Source organism: Procambarus clarkii, chromosome 26 (genome assembly GCF_040958095.1).
Source record: "Procambarus clarkii isolate CNS0578487 chromosome 26, FALCON_Pclarkii_2.0, whole genome shotgun sequence".
Lineage (NCBI taxonomy): Eukaryota > Metazoa > Arthropoda > Malacostraca > Decapoda > Cambaridae > Procambarus > Procambarus clarkii.
Window position 1 is genome coordinate 14,649,121 of NC_091175.1, and position 22,702 is coordinate 14,671,822.

The 22,702-nt window shown below is 35.1% G+C and overlaps 1 protein-coding gene across 1 annotated transcript in view; it reads right to left on the reverse strand.

The window, feature by feature from the left end:
* Positions 1 to 576: 576 nt before the first annotated feature.
* Positions 577 to 22,702, reverse strand: part of LOC123756804 (death-associated protein kinase 1) — a 79,735-nt gene continuing 57,609 nt past the window's right edge. Inside the window, 9 exon segments of the mRNA XM_045740159.2 lie at positions 577 to 5,341; positions 5,651 to 5,781; positions 7,950 to 8,062; positions 8,436 to 8,645; positions 8,959 to 9,171; positions 9,489 to 9,665; positions 10,767 to 10,861; positions 12,210 to 12,357; positions 12,680 to 12,838. Coding sequence (XP_045596115.2) covers positions 5,175 to 5,341; positions 5,651 to 5,781; positions 7,950 to 8,062; positions 8,436 to 8,645; positions 8,959 to 9,171; positions 9,489 to 9,665; positions 10,767 to 10,861; positions 12,210 to 12,357; positions 12,680 to 12,838 — 1,413 coding nt within the window. The 3' untranslated portion in view covers positions 577 to 5,174.

The window sequence follows — 22,702 nt, forward strand, 5'->3', positions numbered from 1 at the left end:
AAAATTTGGAGCTGTAAAACCAAATACGTCCATGCAATGTTCAAAGGTCTTGCATTGAACATGTTTGAAAATGTATTGAAATAAATGGATGTCATTTTGAACATATAATGAAGGTGAGGCAACGCTCCAAATTTTGGGAGTGAAGGATACGCATTTATAAGTGCGCATTTTGCTAGATTTCTGCTCTGCTGGGCTGGGCACACGCTGGCCTACTGAGGACATAGATAGGCCTGCCCATGTGTCCAAAGCACACCACTGCAAAGCAAAACCTTTAAAGAGGGATATTTTGATTAATTACCTGTTATATTTGATGGCAGGGAATTGGTTAACTGTTAGATATGACATCATTAATCTATTACATGGTCTGGAATTTTAGGTGATGGTATTAACAGAAGTGCCTTGTTGTTTAAACATGTTGTTAGTGAAAATGTACCACCATACTTGCAATAACTTATGATTGTGCTAGAGTCAATGCTGAAGATTTTTGGCATTTAATTTTTCTCAATTTTTTTTTTTAATAATTTTAACCCTGCAGAATTTAACAAATATCAAATAAAAGGTCAATAAAACATGGCAAACTAATATTGTTTTAATTCAGATGTGTATAAAAGCAATAAATAAGTGCATATGGCACCCGCATGTAAGACCATGAAGACCATCCACACCATGTAGAATAATGGAATGTGAATGATAAGCAACATTAAGAGCTACATACTCATTGTTTTACTATTTTGTTACTGCTTGTATATACTGTACTACAAAAAATATAAAATTTAACAATAATTATACATATCACATGAAACAAAGCGGGAAAAAGGCTTGAATATGCACAGTACGGGATAATAATTTTGGTGAACACATTAGTCTCTAATGCCTGACCCAATTTCTTTTTCATGTATCTGGATTAGTGTTACCAATTTAAACCCTTTCTTCCTTATTTGGGCAAAGCTAAATAACCTTACCGTCTGACTAGCTGTGAAAAAACACAATTTAATGGCATTTTTTAATCAATAGTTGATGAAAGGAAAAAAATATCTCCACATGAAATGTACTGAGATAGCAATTATATGAGAGTTATTGGATTAAAAGTGCAATAATCTGCAAATAATTTTTGAGAATTAGATGTACAGTATTTTACTTTTATATCTTTGATGCCTTCTTATTCCCAAGAACACCCATCCTTGGTATTACTCACATAATAAAGCATCCAGACACCTTTATCTAAAGACCACCTTGCTTGTCTAATACCCCTTAAGGTAATGTTGCCTATATTTGGACAGTTACAGTTAAAAAAAAAAATCATATTTTATCTGCAGTGTTTGATAAAATGACAAAAAAACAAAAAACAAAAATCACCACTCTGCATGCATGCAAGCATACACATGCGGGACCAAAGAGCCAAAGCTCAACCCCCGCAAGCACAATTAGGCAAGTACACACAGCCACAAAGACACACACAGGGGGGCCTGACAGCTGAGTGGACAGGGCCTGAGTGGGGCCTGACTGAGCGTGATGGCCGAGTTGATAGCGCTCGGGATTCGTAGTCCTATGGTCCGGGGATCGATCCCTGGCAGAGGTGGAAACAAATGGGCAGAGTTTCTTTCATCCTGATTACTGTTCACCTAGCAGTAAATAGGTACCTGGGAGTTAGACAGCTGCTATGGGCAAGCCCACAAGCACAACTAGGTGAGAACACACAAACACATGTCACTTTCCAACTTCAAATTCGCTTTTAATTACATTGATGGTGAAATACTAAAGAAAATGTTAATACTAAAAATATAAACACACACATACAAGAAGAACTATCCAATAAAACTTAAAAGACAGTTTAAATGGATGGTCCAGGACAGACCGAAACGTCGTCGCCCCTTCACTTTCTAGTGTGTGGTCTGGTCAACATACTTCAGCCACGTTATTGTGACTCGTCGCCTGCATAGTTTAAAATAAAAAAGTACCTACTTATATTTCCCATAGTAGTAGTGTGTGCTCTATTGGATTCACTCTTGAGGTCTGTTAATCTGGCTACTATGTATAGGTGGAATTGGGCTAGACTAACATTGCACAATGGTCACTTATTTCATTCCTAGGTGCTATTTTTCTGTCCTACTATTTTTGATTGAGCTTATTTTAACATTCTTATTAGGATGGAGCACTTCCAGTTTAAAATACCATAGTTTTATATTGAAGAGCTGTGTGTGGTTGAGTTCCTATCACACACAGCTGTGTGCTGACAATACCCAACTTTCAATTATGCAAATATTTTGTTATCACCACTATTTTGTTAAGAGGTGCTAGACATGAAGAGTTACATTTGTTTATGTCATTTAGTAATTTCTACAAAGGCCTTACGTTTTCAGCCTGAAAAGCACAATGTACAGTAACTTACAAAAAAACACAATATCAGAATTTGACATTTACCAACCTAGGAAAAGGTTTCTGTGTACACTGTACCAGTATTAAGACAAAGTAATGTGTGAAAAGAGCTTATCTAAAATATACACTTGAAGACAATTCAAGTATTGATGCTAAAAATTAACAAATAAACGTATCAAAATAGTCTAATGAGAAGTGTAGTTGTGATGGCTACTAAATAATGTTCCCATGTGAATGTGATGATAGAACACTGCAAGGAAATAATTATTTTACTAACCAATAAAAAATTACATCAGTGTTTGAACCAAATCAATCCTGTAAAAGCACCCTTTTGAGCAGATCATTTTTATAAACAAAATTATTTTCAGAGTTCTTACTCATACATAAAGATATTTTACTGAATCATTTGAGCTTAGTAATGGACCAAATTAAAGTTCAAAATGCCTAAACCTTGTATATGCAAATCAACCAAAATACCAGCATTACATGCATACCAGAATCACAACAATACTAGTACCTGTACTTTATACATACCACAATCATAATACCAGTACTATATGCTTCCCATAATCATAATACCAGTACTAGATGCTTCCCACAATCAAAATACCTGTACTATATGCTTCCCACAATCATAATACCAGTACTATATGCTTCCCACAATCAAAATACCAGTATTATATGCATACCAGAATCACAATACCAGTACTTTTTGCATACCACACTCATAATACCAGTATTATATGCATACCACATTCTCCAATATTCTTATGATTACTTAGCACTAAGCTAGGCATTCCAAAGTTTTTGCATTAATTACAACATTGCATGTATTTAATAATATTACAATATAATGTTGTAACACTGGAGTATACAAGGAACTTTGGAGTTTAACTGTGCATAATTGTTATTCATAGTATATACGAAAATTCATTTTGTTTCGTGTAACTTATCTTTTCAGATGCTACTCATGGTTCTGGGGTTGAATATAAAGAGTCAAGTTCTGCAAAATAAAGGTAACATCAAGTTGAAGACTACACCTCAAAGAGCATATGTTACTTGTAATGCACAAACAAGTGAAGAAAACTATAAATCATAACAACCCCTTTACTACAATAGCCAACTAGACTGCAGCTGCATTTAGTACACCAATATTACAGGTCAAGTCACACATCAGAACATGAAGAAACGATGATGTTTCGGTCCATCCTGCACCATTATCAAGTTGTGCAATTACTAATTTGAGAATGGTCCAGGGCGGACCAAAATGTTGTTATTTCTTAATTTTCTGATGTGTGGTTTGGTCATCATTTCTTCAGCCACATTACTGTGACTCATCGTCTGCATTGTCGGTCAATGTATTGCTGTGATAATAAGACGTACAATACTCACACCATCAATTTAGGTATGAAGATATCACTAAATGCTGGAACTGCTTATGTAATTTGTCTGTGCATTGACTCTCCAGGTTATACAAATTTCCATAATAAGTATGCAATGAATAACAAACTATTCAGTAATTGCAAAAGATCATAGGATAAATATTTTCATCAGCTACTTAATTTAAGGTTTATCTATACACTGTACTGATTTTTAACCTAGACATATAAGCGGGACGGCATGAGACTAGCAGCCGGCCACAGGTTCCATATCAAAAGCTTCTACAATGATTCACTAACAGCTTTGTGCTGGATGTGTGTAAGGCATTGCTGACCAACTAAAAGGAGATAAATTATCAGAGTACTATCATAGTACTCTCAAAGGCTCTTGACTGCACGTACAACCACTGATACTCATAAAAGCCTCCCAAATATTGGAATGCTGACGAGTATACAAGCTACTTAAGACTATTTCACAATGTCATAAAAAACATGCCAGAAGAATTGTGATTCTTTGGTTAGGATAAGAAAATTTATACAATACTATGAGTGCACTAAAATGGGTAACAATTTAGACAAATACTGTATATCCTCAAAGCCTAACAAATGACATTTACTGTTAAGACTTACTTAAATTTGCTCTTACAAAAGCAGCTACATTAAACCACAATTAAACTACATTTCAAAAGGTGTTATGTGACATTCACCACAACCCAGGAGACAACATAATGTGCTCTAACATATTTGTGGTGCAATATATTCTGGATCTTAAAAATTAAATTATATGAGGACTTAGAATTTGCTGACAGAGTATCTGTAAGGCTAGATAAACTGTCTTGGTTGGTACAAACAAAGAAATAATTCTTCCTCAGGAGTCATTCTAATCAGAAAGATAATATGCAGTCTTACACTAAATAATTTTGTGTTTTTACCAACTTGGCATAATCAAAAAAACAAAAACTATAACACCAATCAGGAAGAAATGACTTGGCACACAAATATATAAGTACAGTAACAACATGGCAGAGAAACACCACACTGCAATGCATTACAGATCTGAAGGTTAGAATACATACTGGAAAGTTCCTATAATGTTCTATTACTCTTGAACAATTAGAATTCTTGTAAAACATGTTCCTCTGCACAAGCATGAAGACAAATGAAAACAAACCTAGTGTCACTTTAGTGCATACACACATAGTAACTAAAGATATGAGCATATCGAATCACAACACTCGCACGATTCTTCAGAGCAATGCATGTCGTTTTAGAAGGGGAGCAATGGGATACTCCAAAAGTACCCAAAATAGAATCTTAAGTACACCATCAAACCTATAAATCATCTTGAGAATTTATGCCATGATAAAAACTTTACATAACTGTTGTTGAAGTCTACTGATGCTCCTGTGGTTCTATTGTTCATCTGGAGAGATTGGAAGTCGATGTTGCCGAGGTGGAAGAAATGGGTGGAGAGTCAGACGTTGTGTCGTCATCAGGAGGTGCAAGTTGATACAAAGGAGCACCACACATTACAGCTATTGCGGCATCTTCACGTTCCATTCCACGAAGCTCATTTACTAGTAAACCTGGTAAATAAAATTGCTTAACAGATGAAAATTCATGTGCATGTGCATTTAAGCATCCAAATGCATATATGCATATACTGTACTGTATACCATAAGTGGGGAGAGGGGGGAGCAATGAAGGAGACTATATGAAAAATGAGTGGGAAGGAAAGTGGGATGAATAAGTGTCATACCATAAATAGCACAAATCACTTACCAGCCAAGAGATAGAAAAAATTTGTAAATAATAATGAATAATTTATTAATACCACAAGTAACCAACTCTGAAGAGCTCCTCAAATATAAAGAAAACAGAAGTAGCAGCCTTACCAAGTGTGGCTGTAGGAGCATTTCCCCAGGAGTGTAACAGTGTTGCCGTGGGGGAAGGCTGAGATGAGCCACATTGCGTGTCCAGCGAGGGCAAAAGCTGCTGTAGCCCTAATTTTACTGCCAAAACACACCTGTAAGACAAACCAATATCCAAATAAATTATCATGAGGATGATCTTCTAACATGAACTTCTTTTTTTTCTCCATTATTCTACTATGCATGGGAAGCACAAGTGTGTTTGTAATGAGATGGAAGCTGACCATCATGCCTGGTACGCTATGAACTGTGCAAGCTCCAAGTAGTAGGCATGCAAGATACAAACAAGTTAATTACAGTGTCAAGAGAAACCTTGGTACAGCCCAGTCCCCAGCAGACAGAAAACCTTGATTTCTTCAGACTCAAAATCTCTGCAATTTTGTTTGTTGCCCAAATGCTATCACAATATTTATCTGGTTGTTTGGCAGACAGCTGGTGCAGGACTATATACGTAAATCCACTCTGCAGCTAATACCAATATCTCCTTCATTGTTGATCAAGCAGGTGACACCAGACAACCATAGAAGGCAGTAAAGTGTATTAGCCATATGGAATTGAATCATTAGTACACTTATACCTACCATATATGTACCTGTCAATAATTCCAAGGATCAATGTCCCCACAGGGTGGACTCTGACCAGGCCTCCTGGTTGGTGGTCTAGTTAACTAGGCTGTTCAACACAGCTACTTACAGCCTGATGAACAAGTCACAACCTTGTTGATCTGGTATCCTTTGAAGGTGTTTATCAAGTTCTCTTTTGAACACTGCAAAAGGTCAGCCAATTATGCCCTGTTTGTGTAGGTACAGTGTGTTGAAAAGTCTTGGCCCTTTAATATTGAGTGAGTTGCCTATTGTACCTCTGCTTTTCAATGGGGCTACTGAAGGTACATACATTCAATGAATGTATAGACATCCTACCATGCCATTTGGTCTCATGTGGTGTTATTTCTGTATGGAGATTTCGAACCAGTCCTACTAGTATTTTCAAAATATAAATTATTATGTATCTCTACTGCCTGCACTTTAGGGAATATAGATTTAACATTTTAGGTGGTCCCAATAATTTAGATGTCTGAGTGGATTCTAGCAGTAAAAGATCTTTTCTCACTCTCCAGGTCAGCAATTTCTCCAGCTTTGAATGGGGTTGTTAGTGTGTAATAATATTCCACTCTAGAGAGCACTAGTGTCTTAAAAAGTATCATCACTTTAAGAGAGACTTTTCAGATGAGGTCAAAATTCCAAAAATATTCTTGAAAAGCTGCATATTTGGTGTACCAACACCAACAGACATGCAAAGGTGCTAAGTTTTCTGTATCCTTGGTTCTGTCCAGTAGCCGAGGATCTCGGAGAAGGTTTACAACACTTTGACCATATATTATAATCCAAAATACCTAAGTAAGTTTGTAAAATAAATGGAATATAAATTTGGAATGATAATGGTCCAGGACGGACCGAAACATAATTTTTTGTGTCACTTTCTGGTGTGTGGTTTTTGGTCATCACACACACATATTATTATTATATATATTATATATATATTAGTGAGATACTAATATCTTATCCTTTTATTGAATGGACAGGGACACACACATGGGGGGATTAATTCACTAAGAAAAAATGCTTTAAAATTCATGCTATAAAACATACAACTCCTTCACAAACTTCTCCCACCAGCCTCCATGGCAGCTTGGATCACTCAGGGCACACACTCGCCTGCTGTCTTCTTCCCTACAACACTTCTGCTGAGACCACTATGTGTTGACCAAACCACACACTAGAGTGTGAAGGGATGATGACATTTCGGTCTGTCCTGGACCATTCACACACAATTGACTTGAGAATGGTCCAGGACGGACCGAAATGATGTCGTCCCTTCACTTTCTAGTGTGTGGTTTGGTCAACATATTTCAGCCACATTATTGTGACTCCTCGTCTCCACTCTATGCGTATGTTTTTGTTATGTGACTAGCCTTCATTTGAACTTTTGTTCTAAAATCTGGGGTCATGTGTAAGCATGTTAATTTCTGTGTATGAATGTGCATGTGTGGGCACACACACACTGAACATATATGTTGAATGTATATACAAAATGTACATACTGTATTTCTTTTTTTTTGTGGTTCACCAAATAACCACAGGCCCATGGAGGATGCACAGATTTGATTATGAAGCATAAAATACTTGTCTCCAAGCAATAAAATAAACCATGACTGACATGACATTAGAAGCAACAAAAGTGTAAATTGAGTTAAGCAACTAACCAGTCAGATCCACGTGGATGAGATGGGTCCATGTGAGCTGCTAATCGTTGAACAGTCACCGTGCACAGGCTGGAGATGTGCACTTCTCCACCAACTATCAAACTGGACACAACCTGGTAAAAAACAATTCATTACAATATGTTATTTGTGTCTTTGTTCATATCTTGCCTTCTCTAATACCTACCCATTATTTTCACTGTCATGGAATCCATTAGAGTTGGAAATCTGCAAAATAGAGAGCTGGTTTTTTAGTCAAAGTGAAGATCACTAAACCTGAAGGTATAATAGCATCTCATAGCATCTAAAGGTATCATGACTAATAATGATGATTCAAGCAATTAAAGTACATCCAAAACTCTCTGTCCCTTACAGTTAGGGGGGGTGGCTTATGTTTATACAAATACAGTACAGTATTGCTATCACTTTAGTTTCACAGGAGACAAGGTATCAAATTTATAAATGGACATGAAAGAAAAGAAAACTTACATCTTGGGATCCAAAGCAAACTAACTGAGTAAATGTTTCTTCTTTCTCAGTTATTGGGTTGATTAGTGAAGCACGCACACCATTGCCAAGCAGTGCTGTGTAGATGTCTGCTGGTGGCCAAGCATACACAGTGGGTGAGTGAGCAGTAAGTTGCTCAGCACTCAGGACATGCTTTTCCAGTACAAGTCCAGGGCACATTTCAACAAGTACCTAAACAAATGGGACAAGAAGTTAACATATCAGTGAACTAATTGAAGCATATTCCAGACCTTGAAACCCATGATTGATATACAGTAGTTAAATGGGCAACTTTGGCTCTTGAGATTACAAATAAGGCTCAGAGGAAAAGAATGACTAATGAAAGGAAATCAATTATTTGTAGGAAATATGTTTAAAGATGAAGTAAATATATATTGCATATTGAAAAAACAAAAACAAAAAAAGACTGCCATGGTTATCCATAAAAATCATGGATGAATGCTAAATGAACAAAACCATGGTAAATATTTAAGCTACACTCTACCTGATCAATCATGGCTAGAAGATCTTCCATGAAGAAGAATGCAACAGGGCCTGATTCAGGTGGTCCGCGTACTTTCAACTCAATAGCTTCTCCTCCCTCCTCAAGAGTAAGAAGAGCTTCCAAAGGGCCTGAACAGAACTTGGAGCCACTGCACCATTGATATAAGTCAGTATCTCTCTCTGGGTATTCTTGCCAAGATCTTCTAAGCTGAACCTTCAAATACAATGGGATATTAAACATCAACTTAAATATAATAAAGTAATTACAGTAATAATAAAATTAAAATTCATAATGCAACAAAATTAAGAACAAATTTCCTAAGATTTGAAGTTATATTTTATCAAGTATTAGCAATACAAATAATGATAGGTGACTTAGACCAATGAAAATGCAAACAAAATACAATTCACAAGAAATATGGACCTTTTACTTTTTAACATCCATCTACCCAGAATGCTATTTCATAAATATAAGAGCATCCTCTACATACTGTTGCATTATTTCAATGAGTATTTCTCGGAGGAACAAACCTGCAAGCGAATATATATTGGTGGCAGAATGTACTGTGTTGGTGCAGGAGATCGTAGCCTGACTCCACCATACACACCATCCGTGTAGCGTGGATCAACCTTTTCCCACAAGCCATCAAGAGTTTCAACTTGATTGAAGCATGGAAATTCATATTCAATTTCTCCATCATTATCACACTAGAAAGGTTATACAAAAAAAATACAAAAAATTGGAGCATTTGCTTTCTTTTATATATGATACAGATGAATTTATCTGCAATGGAAGTCTTTAAACAACAGAAACTCAGAATTGTCTAGAAAGGTCTTCAAGATATGAACAAACAGGAAATATAGCAACAGATAATAATGGTTAAACATATGCAGATCAGTCAAATAAAAACAAAGGGTCACTTACTTCAAGTGTGTTTTAAATGTCATTTTCCATGTAATTTTATTATAAAAATATTGTATGAGAAAATGTAGCACATGCATTATATTCTATATACAGGCATGTGGCCACAAGGCGGTATCAACCTGCTCATACAATAGACATGGATTCAAATGTATAGATGGATATAATCATGTTTTTCCAATTCAGATCTTGGGACCCCTCTGTACTCTTTTTTGTCATTTCAACCTAGCTATGATTATTTTTTGTTACCTAATCCCAGACTCGATGAACAATGCAGCTTTAATTCATGTTTTCCAACAGTTTGTATTATCTCAATACTGTACTCAATCTCATATTAAATTTACATTAATTTTTTAATTCACATATAATTATGTGCAATTTGAAACCCTATCATCTGGCAAGAGTGGCAAGGGAGCCGGTCGGCCGAGCGGACAGCACGCTGGGCTTGTGATCCTGTGGTCCCGGGTTCGATCCCAGGCGCCGGCGCGAAACAATGGGCAGAGTTTCTTTCACCCTATGTCCCTGTTACCTAGCAGTAAAATAGGTACCTGGGTGTTAGTCAGCTGTCACGGGTTGCTTCCTGGGGGTGGAGGCCAGGTTGAGGATCGGGCCGCGGGGACACTAAAGCCCCGAAATCATCTCAAGATAACCTCGAGGGCAAATTACTGAGAATATGCATCAGGTCCGGGACAATATAATCTGGATTTTGGAGTTGTCTGTACTGCTTTACCTTTCTTCATGGTTACCATTCTTCATATTATGAAAGCTTCCACCAAGTCTCTTAGCTGGAGCACTTCTCCATCTTCTATTGCTAACTCAAGAGTTTATATTTTCTTAATACTGTATAACTAATTTATTTTCAAGGCATCCCCAGTCATTATACTTACTTGAGTGCATAGGTGTAAGGCCTCTAAGACCTGCAGTAGGTCTAATGCATCACACTCAGGAAAGCTCATCTGAAAGTCATCCACGGTGTAGCAGCCTGCACCAAAACAATAAAATTAAATAAGTTTTGAGTTGAATACTAATAAACTTGTTTATATATATACCGTATTAATAAAAATTAAACCCAGCATATGGACATACAAACATATACATACATAAATAATATAATGTCGTGCCCAAAAGCCAGAACTGCACTTTTTGGCCTAGTATGCAAATTCTGATGTGCCTAACAGGCAGAATGATTTTTATTATTTTCAAATATTTCGTTCCAAATTGGTTCTTTTCTAACAATAATAATTTATTATATTAGGACCATGAATTACTGACATAGTTATGATAGGATAGGTTTAGTTAGGATATGTAGGATAGGATAGGTTAAGTTAGGATAGGATAAGGTATATTAGGATAGGATTAGATTAGGATAGGTTAGGTTAGGATAGGTTAGGTTGGGATAGGGTAGGTTAGGATAGAGGTTATATGTAGGTTAGGTTAGGTGTGATCAAATTTATTTGTTTTGACTCAAATAACATAAAATTGCAATCATATATAATACAATGAAAACTATAATTTCACAAGAAAAAGGTTAGGAAAAATTAAATATTTCTTGAAAATTCATCTTGTTAGGCAACTCTGGCTATTAGGTACGACATGTATACATATATGTATATATGTCGTATACATATATGTACATACACAAATTATATATATTATATATATATATATATTATATATATATATATTATATACATGTTATGTCGTCTGTATTATATACATACAGTCTTTCCTGTAGACATATATTATTAAATATGACCGAAAAAGTAAGATTAATAATTCTAACACGAATTTTCTCAATCTTTCTTATATTTCTTTTCACTGTTGATGGTAACTGAAAAATCAATTCTCCAAAATTCATTTTTATTTCTAGTCTGACGCGACACTTGAACGCGTTTCGTAAAACTTATTACATTTTCAAAGACTTTAGTTTACACACACACAACTATAACTGAACAGAGTTTAAACAGCTTTGATTTTATACCTGCATTTGGGTGAGGTGATATGTTGTAACATATGCACCTCATCCAAATGCAGGTATAAAATCGAAGCTGTTTAAACTCTGTTCAGTTATAGTTGTGTGTGTGTAAACTAAAGTCTTTGAAAATGTAATAAGTTTTACGAAACGCGTTCAAGTGTCGCGTCAGACTAGAAATAAAAATGAATTTTGGAGAATTGATTTTTCAGTTACCATCAACAGTGAAAAGAAATATAAGAAAGATTGAGAAAATTCGTGTTAGAATTATTAATCTTACTTTTTCGGTCATATTTAATAATATATATATATTTATATATATAATATAATGTTTTATTTAAACATGCATCTTGCTTACCAGTGACTCTTGCCTGGGCAGCATACTGGGTAGAAAGGAGATGTCCTAACTGCTGGTGAGTAAGCCAAGCTGGGTCTAGCACTACAAGGTCCTGTGCTTCTGCCTTTAAGTAAACAACTTCCCCCATCAGTTGCAGCTGCTGAACGACCTACATGATATTAGGAAAAACATTAGAAAGAAAACAGATGAATATTAGTGTTAGTGGACATAGGTTTTATCTATTATGCGAGGTGTGGTCAATAAATTCTGAGTGACAGTTTAGTAGTGTATAACGTGACTGAAAATCAAACACCCACCCACACCCAACCCACAAATCTGAAAATAAAAGAATTTATAACATTTTGGTCTGTCCTGGACCATTATCAAGTCAACTTGGTCCAAGATGGATTGAAATGTCATCAATTATTTTATCTTTAGATTTGTGGAATGGGTATCTACTTTTGTCTTTAAGTTATTTGACTTTCACTCACCTCACGTAGATGTTCTTCGCCAGCTAGAGGGTTGACTCGTTGATGAGTTACGTCAACAAACTGGGGCCATGACACAACAGGAAACTCTCCTAGTGATGCTCGCCACTCAGCCAAAGTGCTAACCACTGCTCCTAGGAAGCCTGTCACTCGCGGCACTCCCTGCACAGTTAATAATATAAAAATAACAAAACATTTCAATGATTAAATGTGCATTAACACTACCCTTTAATAGTATTATTTTAATATTTAAGAACATGTAATAATTTTAAACATTGTTAAAACTATTATAAACTTTGTTAAAATCAAATTAAACATGTACAAAATCAATTAAGTCTAGGGTTAAACAAGTAATATATTTAACTTGTGTAATTCCACTATCACTCAATTTCAGCTATTATAATGCAAGTTTTACCTATTTGACATCCAATACTTATTCAAATAATCAAGTTTTATTTAATATATTTAAGGTGTGACTGAAAAGTTTTAAGACTAAATATATTTGTATTAAACTTTGTATGTAAAAGTTAAAATAAAATATTTGAATTCATACTCGAGTTGTGGGAGGTCGGCCCCTTGAACACTATTACACCATCTCTCTCCAGTGGTGCACAGGAGGAAGGAAACTTCAGCCCTTACTGTTATGCATTTCATAATAATGAACAGGGGCCAGATTCACGAAGCAGTTACGCAAGTACTTACGAACGTGTACGTCTTTCCTCAATCTTAGACGGCTTTGGTTACATTTATTAAACAGTTTACAAGCATCAAAACTTCCCAATCAACTGTTGTTATTGTTATAAACAGCCTCTTGGTGCTTTGGAGCTCATTAACTGTTTAATAATTGTAAACAAAGCTGCCAAAGATTGAGAAAACACATACAGGTTCGTAAGTGCTTGCATAACTACTTCGTGAATCTGGCCCCAGATTCTCTATATATTTCAGAATACTTCTCTGAAATACTACAAAAGATCACATTAAAGTACCTTTGTTGGCTGTTAAGACTATTGTATGACAAATGCTTGGCAAAGCAAGCCATCATGAAATGTGCTGAACCCTTAAAAGTTTAACCATTCAGAATCTGTGATTACATACTGTGCTCAAACTGTTATATGCTACTTTTTTTGAATAGTTTGTGAACTATTTTTTGTCGTGCACCATACTGTAGGACTTTGAATTAATCGAGCCATTTAAGGGTTAATGCCACATTAATAGCTGTACTTTCCTACCTACTACCCAGTGCAGAGAGATGATCCAACACTCTCCGAGACATTGACCAGCATTCACATAATTAGTTTCACTTTTATAACCCTTTGTATACTCTATGTGTATATGAAAAATAATAAAATTTCTAATATCCATACAAAAGCATAACTACTAGCTAATCAAAACCTAATATGCAGGGACTGTAAACTCAGACTATTAAAAACTTTAGTACTTGATAACAAATCTTTACTCTCAACAGGAAGAAAATGAAGATGGAATGTGATTTGATAGAATACATATATAAAACTACTGTAGACTTATTGCAAGAGGTACAAAACTAATCACTGGCTCAGTAATCTTCAAATATATGTCCTTCTATTAATATTTTCAAAATCTTGTAATGTTTACATTTACATTTTTATTCTAAAAGCTGCATAATAAACGTGAAGTTTGAATGCAGTCCATTATTATAGTTCTTGAGAATTATTGAATGTTCTTTCATGAAACAATATTATAGTACAAATAAATAACATAATTTACCTGCAATAACCCATATCTAATAATTTTATCAATTAAATTGAGCATTTGTGTATTTGACTATTTTGTAAACAAGTATGTTGTTGATATGTTACCAATAATACAACTTAAAGTTTGTTCAATGAATATTTACAAAATTTATCAATAAAATTTGAATATTCCCTGTGCCATTCATAAGGCCATACAATTAGCAACCACTGATATTAAAGTTGCATCAAAATATGTAATACAGGAAATTATCATTAGCCATCCAACACTGCAGTGGGATGAATTTAAAATATATTAATATCAAAGGACTACATGAAAAATAGAGAGAGATCAGTCAAGATCAATACAATACTTGAATCTTTAATGTGGCTTGATATTGTATATTGTTGTTATACAGCATGACAAAGTCATCCCTAACATAGGCACGTGGTATATACACACCCTTTAGCATTGTATTATGATTCATAGCTCTCATCCAGTATGTACAATGACTACATAGATCTGTCTTGACATAACTTGTTAACAATAATAATTTACGCTATTATATTAAAGATTACCTTTGGTTCATATCTGTTTTCTTTCCCTTGTTTTGATTCTTATAACTGACTTTTGAAGCCTTTTTTTCCCACTCTGGAAACTTTCATGCCTTCAGGAGGTACTCTTGTACCATCGTACAGTACATACTCAACTGATTACCACAATACACTGTTAACAAGTGGCACTAAAACTGTCACAAAATTAAAACCTGCCTATCTGACTAAACATTAAGATTAAGAGAGTTCATGTTTGCATAATGATGAAACAGTCATACTAACTGCTTATATTAGCAAAAGAATACCATTGATGAATAACATACAAAAAAAAAAAGACCATTTGTTCACTGGGAACTTGAAGACATGTTTAACCCTCTAAATGTGGTTATCATCAAAACTGTCACATCACCTGTATTCATGACGATCAAACAACATCAGAAGATGCAGAAATGACGACGTTTAGGTTTATCCTGGACCATTATCAAGTCGTGCGTGACCAGACAACTTGATAATGGTCCAGGACGGACCGAAACGTTGTCGTTTTTCCATTTTCTGACGTGTCTTGGGTCATCATATCTTCAGCTACCATAACTTTATTGTGACTCAATGTCTGCACCTGCATGCATGGATTTAGGTGTTTGATCGTAAGTTGACAATTACATAAGAACAGAAAAATAAAGGGATTGGTAAAAGACCTTTTTGCCCATATGCAAACTCATTCACATATACATCTAACCTTGTTTGAAACAATCCAGCAATCAAACGTCTATTGTGTTATCCAGTAATTTGTTTAATAAATAAACAACCCATTTCTAAACCAGCATTTACCCAGGTCTTTCTGAATCTAAATTTTCTCTCGTTCATATGTTTCATTTTCTATTTTATGATGATACTGTAAATTTAAAACTGTAGTTATACCCACCCTTGTTATACCCTTTTATCCATTTATATAGTGTACAGGGTACTTCTATCATGTCACCCCACCCCTTAGGACATGATAACCTCATTCACAGAGTAGGGAATTATACAATGTTAGTACTCTAGAATTTTTCCATTACATTGACAGACTATAATAACCCTATTAACCTCTTAAAAGTTTTTGTGATGCCAACAGTAGTCATTTGCTCAAAATGCCAGAACGTTCTGACGACGAATGTTGTAGTAATTTTCAACTTCATGTCAGCTAAATTTAACTCGCCTATTTGTTATTTTATTATGCTTTTATTGCATTTTGAAAACATCATCATAAAGTACAACTCTTTAGCCTAAAAACAATACCAAACTGAACACTTTACCATGCATAGTAACTTTGCAGTATGTGTTGGGAGTAAAAATATCACTAAGCATTTTGCGCTTATCCCATGATGCTGGTGATGCCCCAAAATTTTTAAGGGTCCAAAAATGTTGAAGGGAGTTAACATCATTAGTTTGAAACTTAAAAAACAAAAAAATGCAATAACCACAGTAGCCCAGGAGATCAACAAGTAACGATAACCACACACTGAGGGTTAAACTGTTTTATGTGTGGGTAATATTTTGGATTTTTTTATTTTATTTTATCAGGGAATAAACACTTCAAGACCAAACACTCCACAACATGCTTATCACAACACTTTACAGACTTAAATACTGTACTTATTAAAAAATGGTTTCCCTAAGAAAGATTATTTTAAAACAAACAATTATAACAGAAAAATCTATAAACAATGCAATAAGAAACATATACAAACCTTAAATTTATCAAACATTTCAAAATATATTAATGTATGCAATTCTTGGTACAATACTTGCTACTTGCATAATATTTACTGTGGAAAATATTAAGCATTACTGCACTAACAACATGCTACACACACACACAAACAATACAAACAACAGTATAAAGCAGTAAGGCCTAAAACCTGTACCAGCATGAACAGTGTGATGTCACACACACACCTCCTCCACACCATATAGAAAACACAATGTTGTATATTTTTTTTGTTAGCTTAGGCCATGGTTAGGATAGGTAAGACAGGATACTGTGCATTAGGATAGGTTAGGTTGGGTCAGGTTAGGTTAGGTTACTGAGGTGCTGACAGAGGGGTACATACTTTTCTCAGGTCTTAGACCCTACTCATATAAATAACATGCCCAGAATGCTCACTAAATTAACATTCACACACGTATGACTTGTTAGAATACTAGCACAGACCAGAGTACTGAACACCATTTCCATCATCACTACAGGTCTTATGTGATCAGTTAAGCAATCTCACATACATGGATTCTTTAATTACTAATATGAATGTTATACTTAATTTACCGTTTTAAGAAGCTAACGAAGATGAATAAACTTGTAAAATCTATAACTTACAACAGAAAAGCTAATATAAATAATATTGCTACAGAAATATTACCATCTGTATTTTATATAATAGAGTGGGAGTAGAGAAGAGAGGGCGGGAGAATGGGCGAGATTACAGATTATATTGTATATATATGCAACAACAATCATAAAAACACTGATCAAAGTATGTGGAAAAACCACATTGAAAAATAAAAGAATGCTAAGACCCGTTTTTGACTATCAGGCCTTTATAAGTGGCTAGACAGAACTATATACTGTATATAGAGTTCAGTCTAGCTGCCGATGATGCTATCAAACTTATGATAGCTCCCTGAGCCCATTATGTGCCTCTGTAACCCTTTTCACTACCTCACTACCACCCACGGGATGGGTATGGGGTGCATAATAAAAAATGAAATTGAAAATTCACAACTTTCTTTTTAATGTTTTAAATCTTCATATGATGATAACCGCATTACTCTGTGAATCAACAGTTGACGATAACTCCTGTCTAAGGGTTAATGAATATATGTAATCATTAACATTAAAGATGCCTGATGGTTTATGAATGAATAAAATGAGATGTATGCCAAAATTTGCAAGATGTATATGATGAAGGCACCCAAACATTCATACCAAAGCATACATGCTTTGAATATAGAAAACAGCACTGATTTAATAGAAGTTGCAAGAGGGTCAGTGAGCAAAGACAAATAATGCAACCAATGTAGGAAGAAGCCAAATCTACAACCATACTAACATTACAAATATGCATGAAACAATTACATGGTAATGAGAAGAAATTTTGAAAAAGGAATAGTGGGCAAATGTAAAACAAAACTCGGCCTATTCTATAAATTCATGAAAAGCAAAGTGCAAGCGAAAGAGAATCGCTACAAAATCCAGAGACTGCAAACGATAAGCAGACAAAGTTTCACAGAAAATGAAAAAGAAATGTGTGAAACATGAAACGAACAGTTCCAGAGTGCATATTTGTGTGAAACAAAATTTTCAGAGAACCAGCTACAATAACAACTTTGGAACACCACCTAAAGTGTCTAAAGATGAGGTAGAAAACTTGCTCTAAGACCTAGACAGAAATAAAGCAGTCAGGTAAACAGTCACTGGCCTTACATTCTGTAGGAAAATGTATAGTATTGTACATCCAAAACTAGCACCCCACTAAACGTTATTTTCCAAACATCCTTATAAACAGTGAAGATAAACAAAAGCATGAGCTTATCTTTAGCTTTTAAAAGAAAAGTAAAAGCTAAAATGTAATGAAAAGGTTGATGTTCAAAAGAAAAATACCTGGATTTTTTAAATATTTAAATAACAAACTGGTATTGAATGAAGACGCATGAAAAATCTGCTTACCAGAGGCCTGGTCAGAGACCAGGCCACAAGGACATTGCTCCTGGAAATGTCCAACATGTAGTCATCTCCAGCCATCATTGACCACTTCCAAGTGCTATATGGTCATAATGACTTGGTGCTGTCCCCTGATAATTCCCTCCCTCCCCTCCAACCCTCATTATTTAAAAGGATGAAATTGTAAGTAATGTTATAATTACCGTAAGGTTGGACTGAGAGCTCTGGCTTACAAAGCAACCAAGGAACATCTCAAAAAGGAACTTTTAATGTTAGAGCCCTAGGTTTTTCCAAGTTTAGACGGGGCTCCATAATAAATCTTTCACAGGTATTCACATCAATTATATCACTGCTGCAGTACCCGAGTAAAACACTAAGGGACATAGCTATTAAAAGAGTTCAGTACATAATGGCCAAGAAATTATAAAACAAAGTGTTTCCAATACTCATGGCTAAGACAAGAAGTCAGCAATGGTGATTATATCTCGTGCAACGTCTTAAGTAAGAATAACATGCATATTAAATATAAAAGTCACAAATAGCAAGGTTCTAAGTTCAACTATATTATTATTAAACTTCCAATGAAATACATAATAATTTCAATGTATCTACAATTAAGATAGGCATAAAGAACTCTCTACTGTTATGTTCAATCTTTGATGTATTAGTTGTATTATTACCAAGTGCTAATATGCTGCAACTATTCATTTTGTTGTTACATATTTTCCCCTACAGAAAAAAATGAGTGAAGCTTAACTCTGGGTAACAGAAGCGACACTTAGTATTGCTTGTTAAACAAGACTGACTACAGAAGCTGTTCAAGCCACTGAAGGATCGCACTAAGTCACCTCAACTACAAGAAGCCACCATACAACAATGAAGCTAATGATCCAAGTCAAAGATGATAGTGTGCGCTTGGTGTCAAGAATAGATTAGCAATCCTCCATCTCTAGCAAAATATGCTAATTCATATATTGTACTCTACAGTATCACAAATACAATGAGATTTAAAGTTACTAATCTCTTCCATAAACTTGCAGTAATTAGGTATTTTATTAAATATATTTCAATGTGGTGCATTAATTATCGATCCTAACCCTGAATTTTATTTTCTAAGATATATTTAGTGAAAAGAGTGAATTACCTCAGTGTAATATATACTGCTGCATTTATATTTCTTAATTGGGATTGAAAATTAAACAATTAACAATAATTTAGATGTTCCAAAAAAAAAAAAAAAAAATAAAAAGTTAAAATTTGCAATGATTTTTTTTTCAATGTTGGAAATGAAATGGTGAAAGTAAAAATACATATATCAGGTACATTTCTGTGAATGTGTCCACTGCTGAATCTTAAACAATCAGGCTTTGAGTTAAAATGAGAAGTTTCTTTCTATGCTTGCCACTTGAATGTATCCTAAAGGAAGATTGGCCCTGATCTTCCAAGGAGTACACCATGACACTCAGGGCAGGGTAGAATTTTGTTCTGCCACAACAAAGATCTTTTTAGTCCTGCCCAGAATAACTACAGAAAGTTCATTCATAAACAAACTCAGGCTTTCCAAGCCCTACTTGGCACCACAATCACCATGAAGCATTGCTATTGCATACATAGGGACATCATAAGACCATACCGGTACGCATCACGGAAACTGCAGTCTCTACTGGCAGACAGCTCCTATTTATACCAAGCCAAACCCATTAACATACCCAACATTCCCTGGAAAAATCTAGCAATCCCGTGTCTAATATATGTTACCCCAGCAATTAGTTTGATAAACCAACAACCACATTTCCAAAGTAATATCTACCCAGGATTTTTTCCAGTTTAAAACATTTGCAATTTGTATCCATTATTTCATGTTCTATTTTATGTGATATACTTAACATCTTCACTCGCTCACTCACTTAATGCTTTAAGATATGAATCCCAGTATCCTATTTGCCTTATTCTGAACATGTACACTTTGATTTTTTGGCTTAAGATCCTTTCTAATTATTATTTCAAGTTCTTTTTTTTTGCATTCAATTTTGGCCTTTTCAACATTGTTCAGTTGATATCTAGTAACTTTATTATAATTTCCTAGACTGAGAGCCAGTGATGGAAATGGGTTCGGAAAATTAGCACATGCTGGTTTGGTGACTAGGAATAGTCACGGGCTGCATCCAGGATTTATGCTCTGGGATCAAAAGGGGGTCCGTCTATAATCATAACAACTAAGTAAGTAATTTTAATTCATAGAAACTTGACAAAGGATAGCTAATAGACATCAAACATAAAAACACTGAAAATTGAGAAATAGGTATACACTGTACACCAGCATAATCCCCACCACCCGCGTTTCATCACTACTGAGAACCCTACAATTGTCAGACAGGCCAATTTGCTCTCCTAGCTAAAAAACCCAATTTATCACCAGATAGAAGCACCACCACCCAGGGTTAACCCAGGGACAAAATATCAAGGGGTCACCCCAGAAGAGCAGTGTAGGGAAAGGATCAAAATTACCAGTGAAGTGAGTATGCATAAAGCCATAACCAAACCCAACAGGTGTGTCATGTTAATCAACATATGTGATTATTGATTAAGTTCTAGTCAGATGTCACAGGTAAAAAAAGTCAACACCTTGACTTCAACTACTGGTACAGAACCTATCTCCAAATGTTGGTGCTGAAATTATTTAACACAAGATCCCACTTAAACATGAGCAAAACATTAGTTGAGAGCCACTACAATCAGATACAGCTCTAATTCAAGGAACTTTGAGGAATAGATAATGATCAGACAATCAAAACACTGTCTGATCAGGCTTGGATCATTCCTCATGTGGGTAATCTATCTGAACAGGGATTTGGCACCCAAATACAGGGTTCTTTTAATGATACACAAATTTAATTACCAGTTATGATTACCAAAGAAGAGACTTTGGGGTCAAGGCTAAGTTTATTGGCTAACCCTAACAAAACACTTTAACCCTAAGAAAAGGGTAACTTGTGACCAAAACAAAAAATACAAAAAATATACAGTCATGAATGATTCAGTGAAGAACCAAAGAGCCGTGATATTTTGGGAATCTCACCGAGGTGTAACCCAATACTGAAGAAAAAACAGAACCTGCAACAGAGGACAAAACTCTGGCTCATTGACCAATTAGGTCAATAAAGACAAGACGTCTGTACACATGTAAAATGCATTCTAAATAATAACTGTATTGCCATAACAAGAGTAAAGCAAGAGCCCATGTACAGTTAAAAAATAATCAGGAAGAATGTAACTATGATTGAGACGGAGGATTAGGTTTTAGTATGGTGCTGCCATCTAGTGGAATTCAAATGGGCAAACTGCATTAGTAAGTGCGCAACTTGGTTGACCTCGTGATGCTGAATAGGGCTTTGAATATTTATGAGTGAATTTTCTGTGGTAACTGAGCTAGGCAGAGTTTTTCTCCAGTGCTTCCTTATCACCAAGAATAATTGAAAACATCCCTATTATGCTGGTGCTGATTGTCATTCCGCTCTGCATGTCATGATCCAATCCTTTGGGATCAGAATGAGTCTTGCTTTAAGTAGCATTCAGGTGGAATAGCTCAGAATTATATATCTAATGCATAATTTTGGAGGAGAAATTTATTTTAAAAGCATTCATGTTAGCACTGATCAGCAATGCAGTTGAAACACAAACATGTAATAAAATGAGACTGCAGTGCAAGAGCTCACTAATCAATGAAAATAATAACCCACTTTTTTTCAAATATTGCTATTGGGATCTTCTTAAACACTGCTGAATAGGATCCCGGGTTGGGATCGAAATACACAACCTACATTTCCTCATGTTTTCAAAATAGGGGGGGTTATTATTTTCATGAAATAAAATATATTACAGAAATCAATATTCTCATTAAGAGATTGCCAACAAATTATGTCAATTCTTTCTCCATTTCTATTATCGGACAACATATTCCCTAGCAAGCCCCAAATTAGCAAGTGAACATATATAAATAAGGTGTTGTGACAAAAGCAGACTACTAGGTATATATATACAAAGATAGAGAGCAAAAGTGGT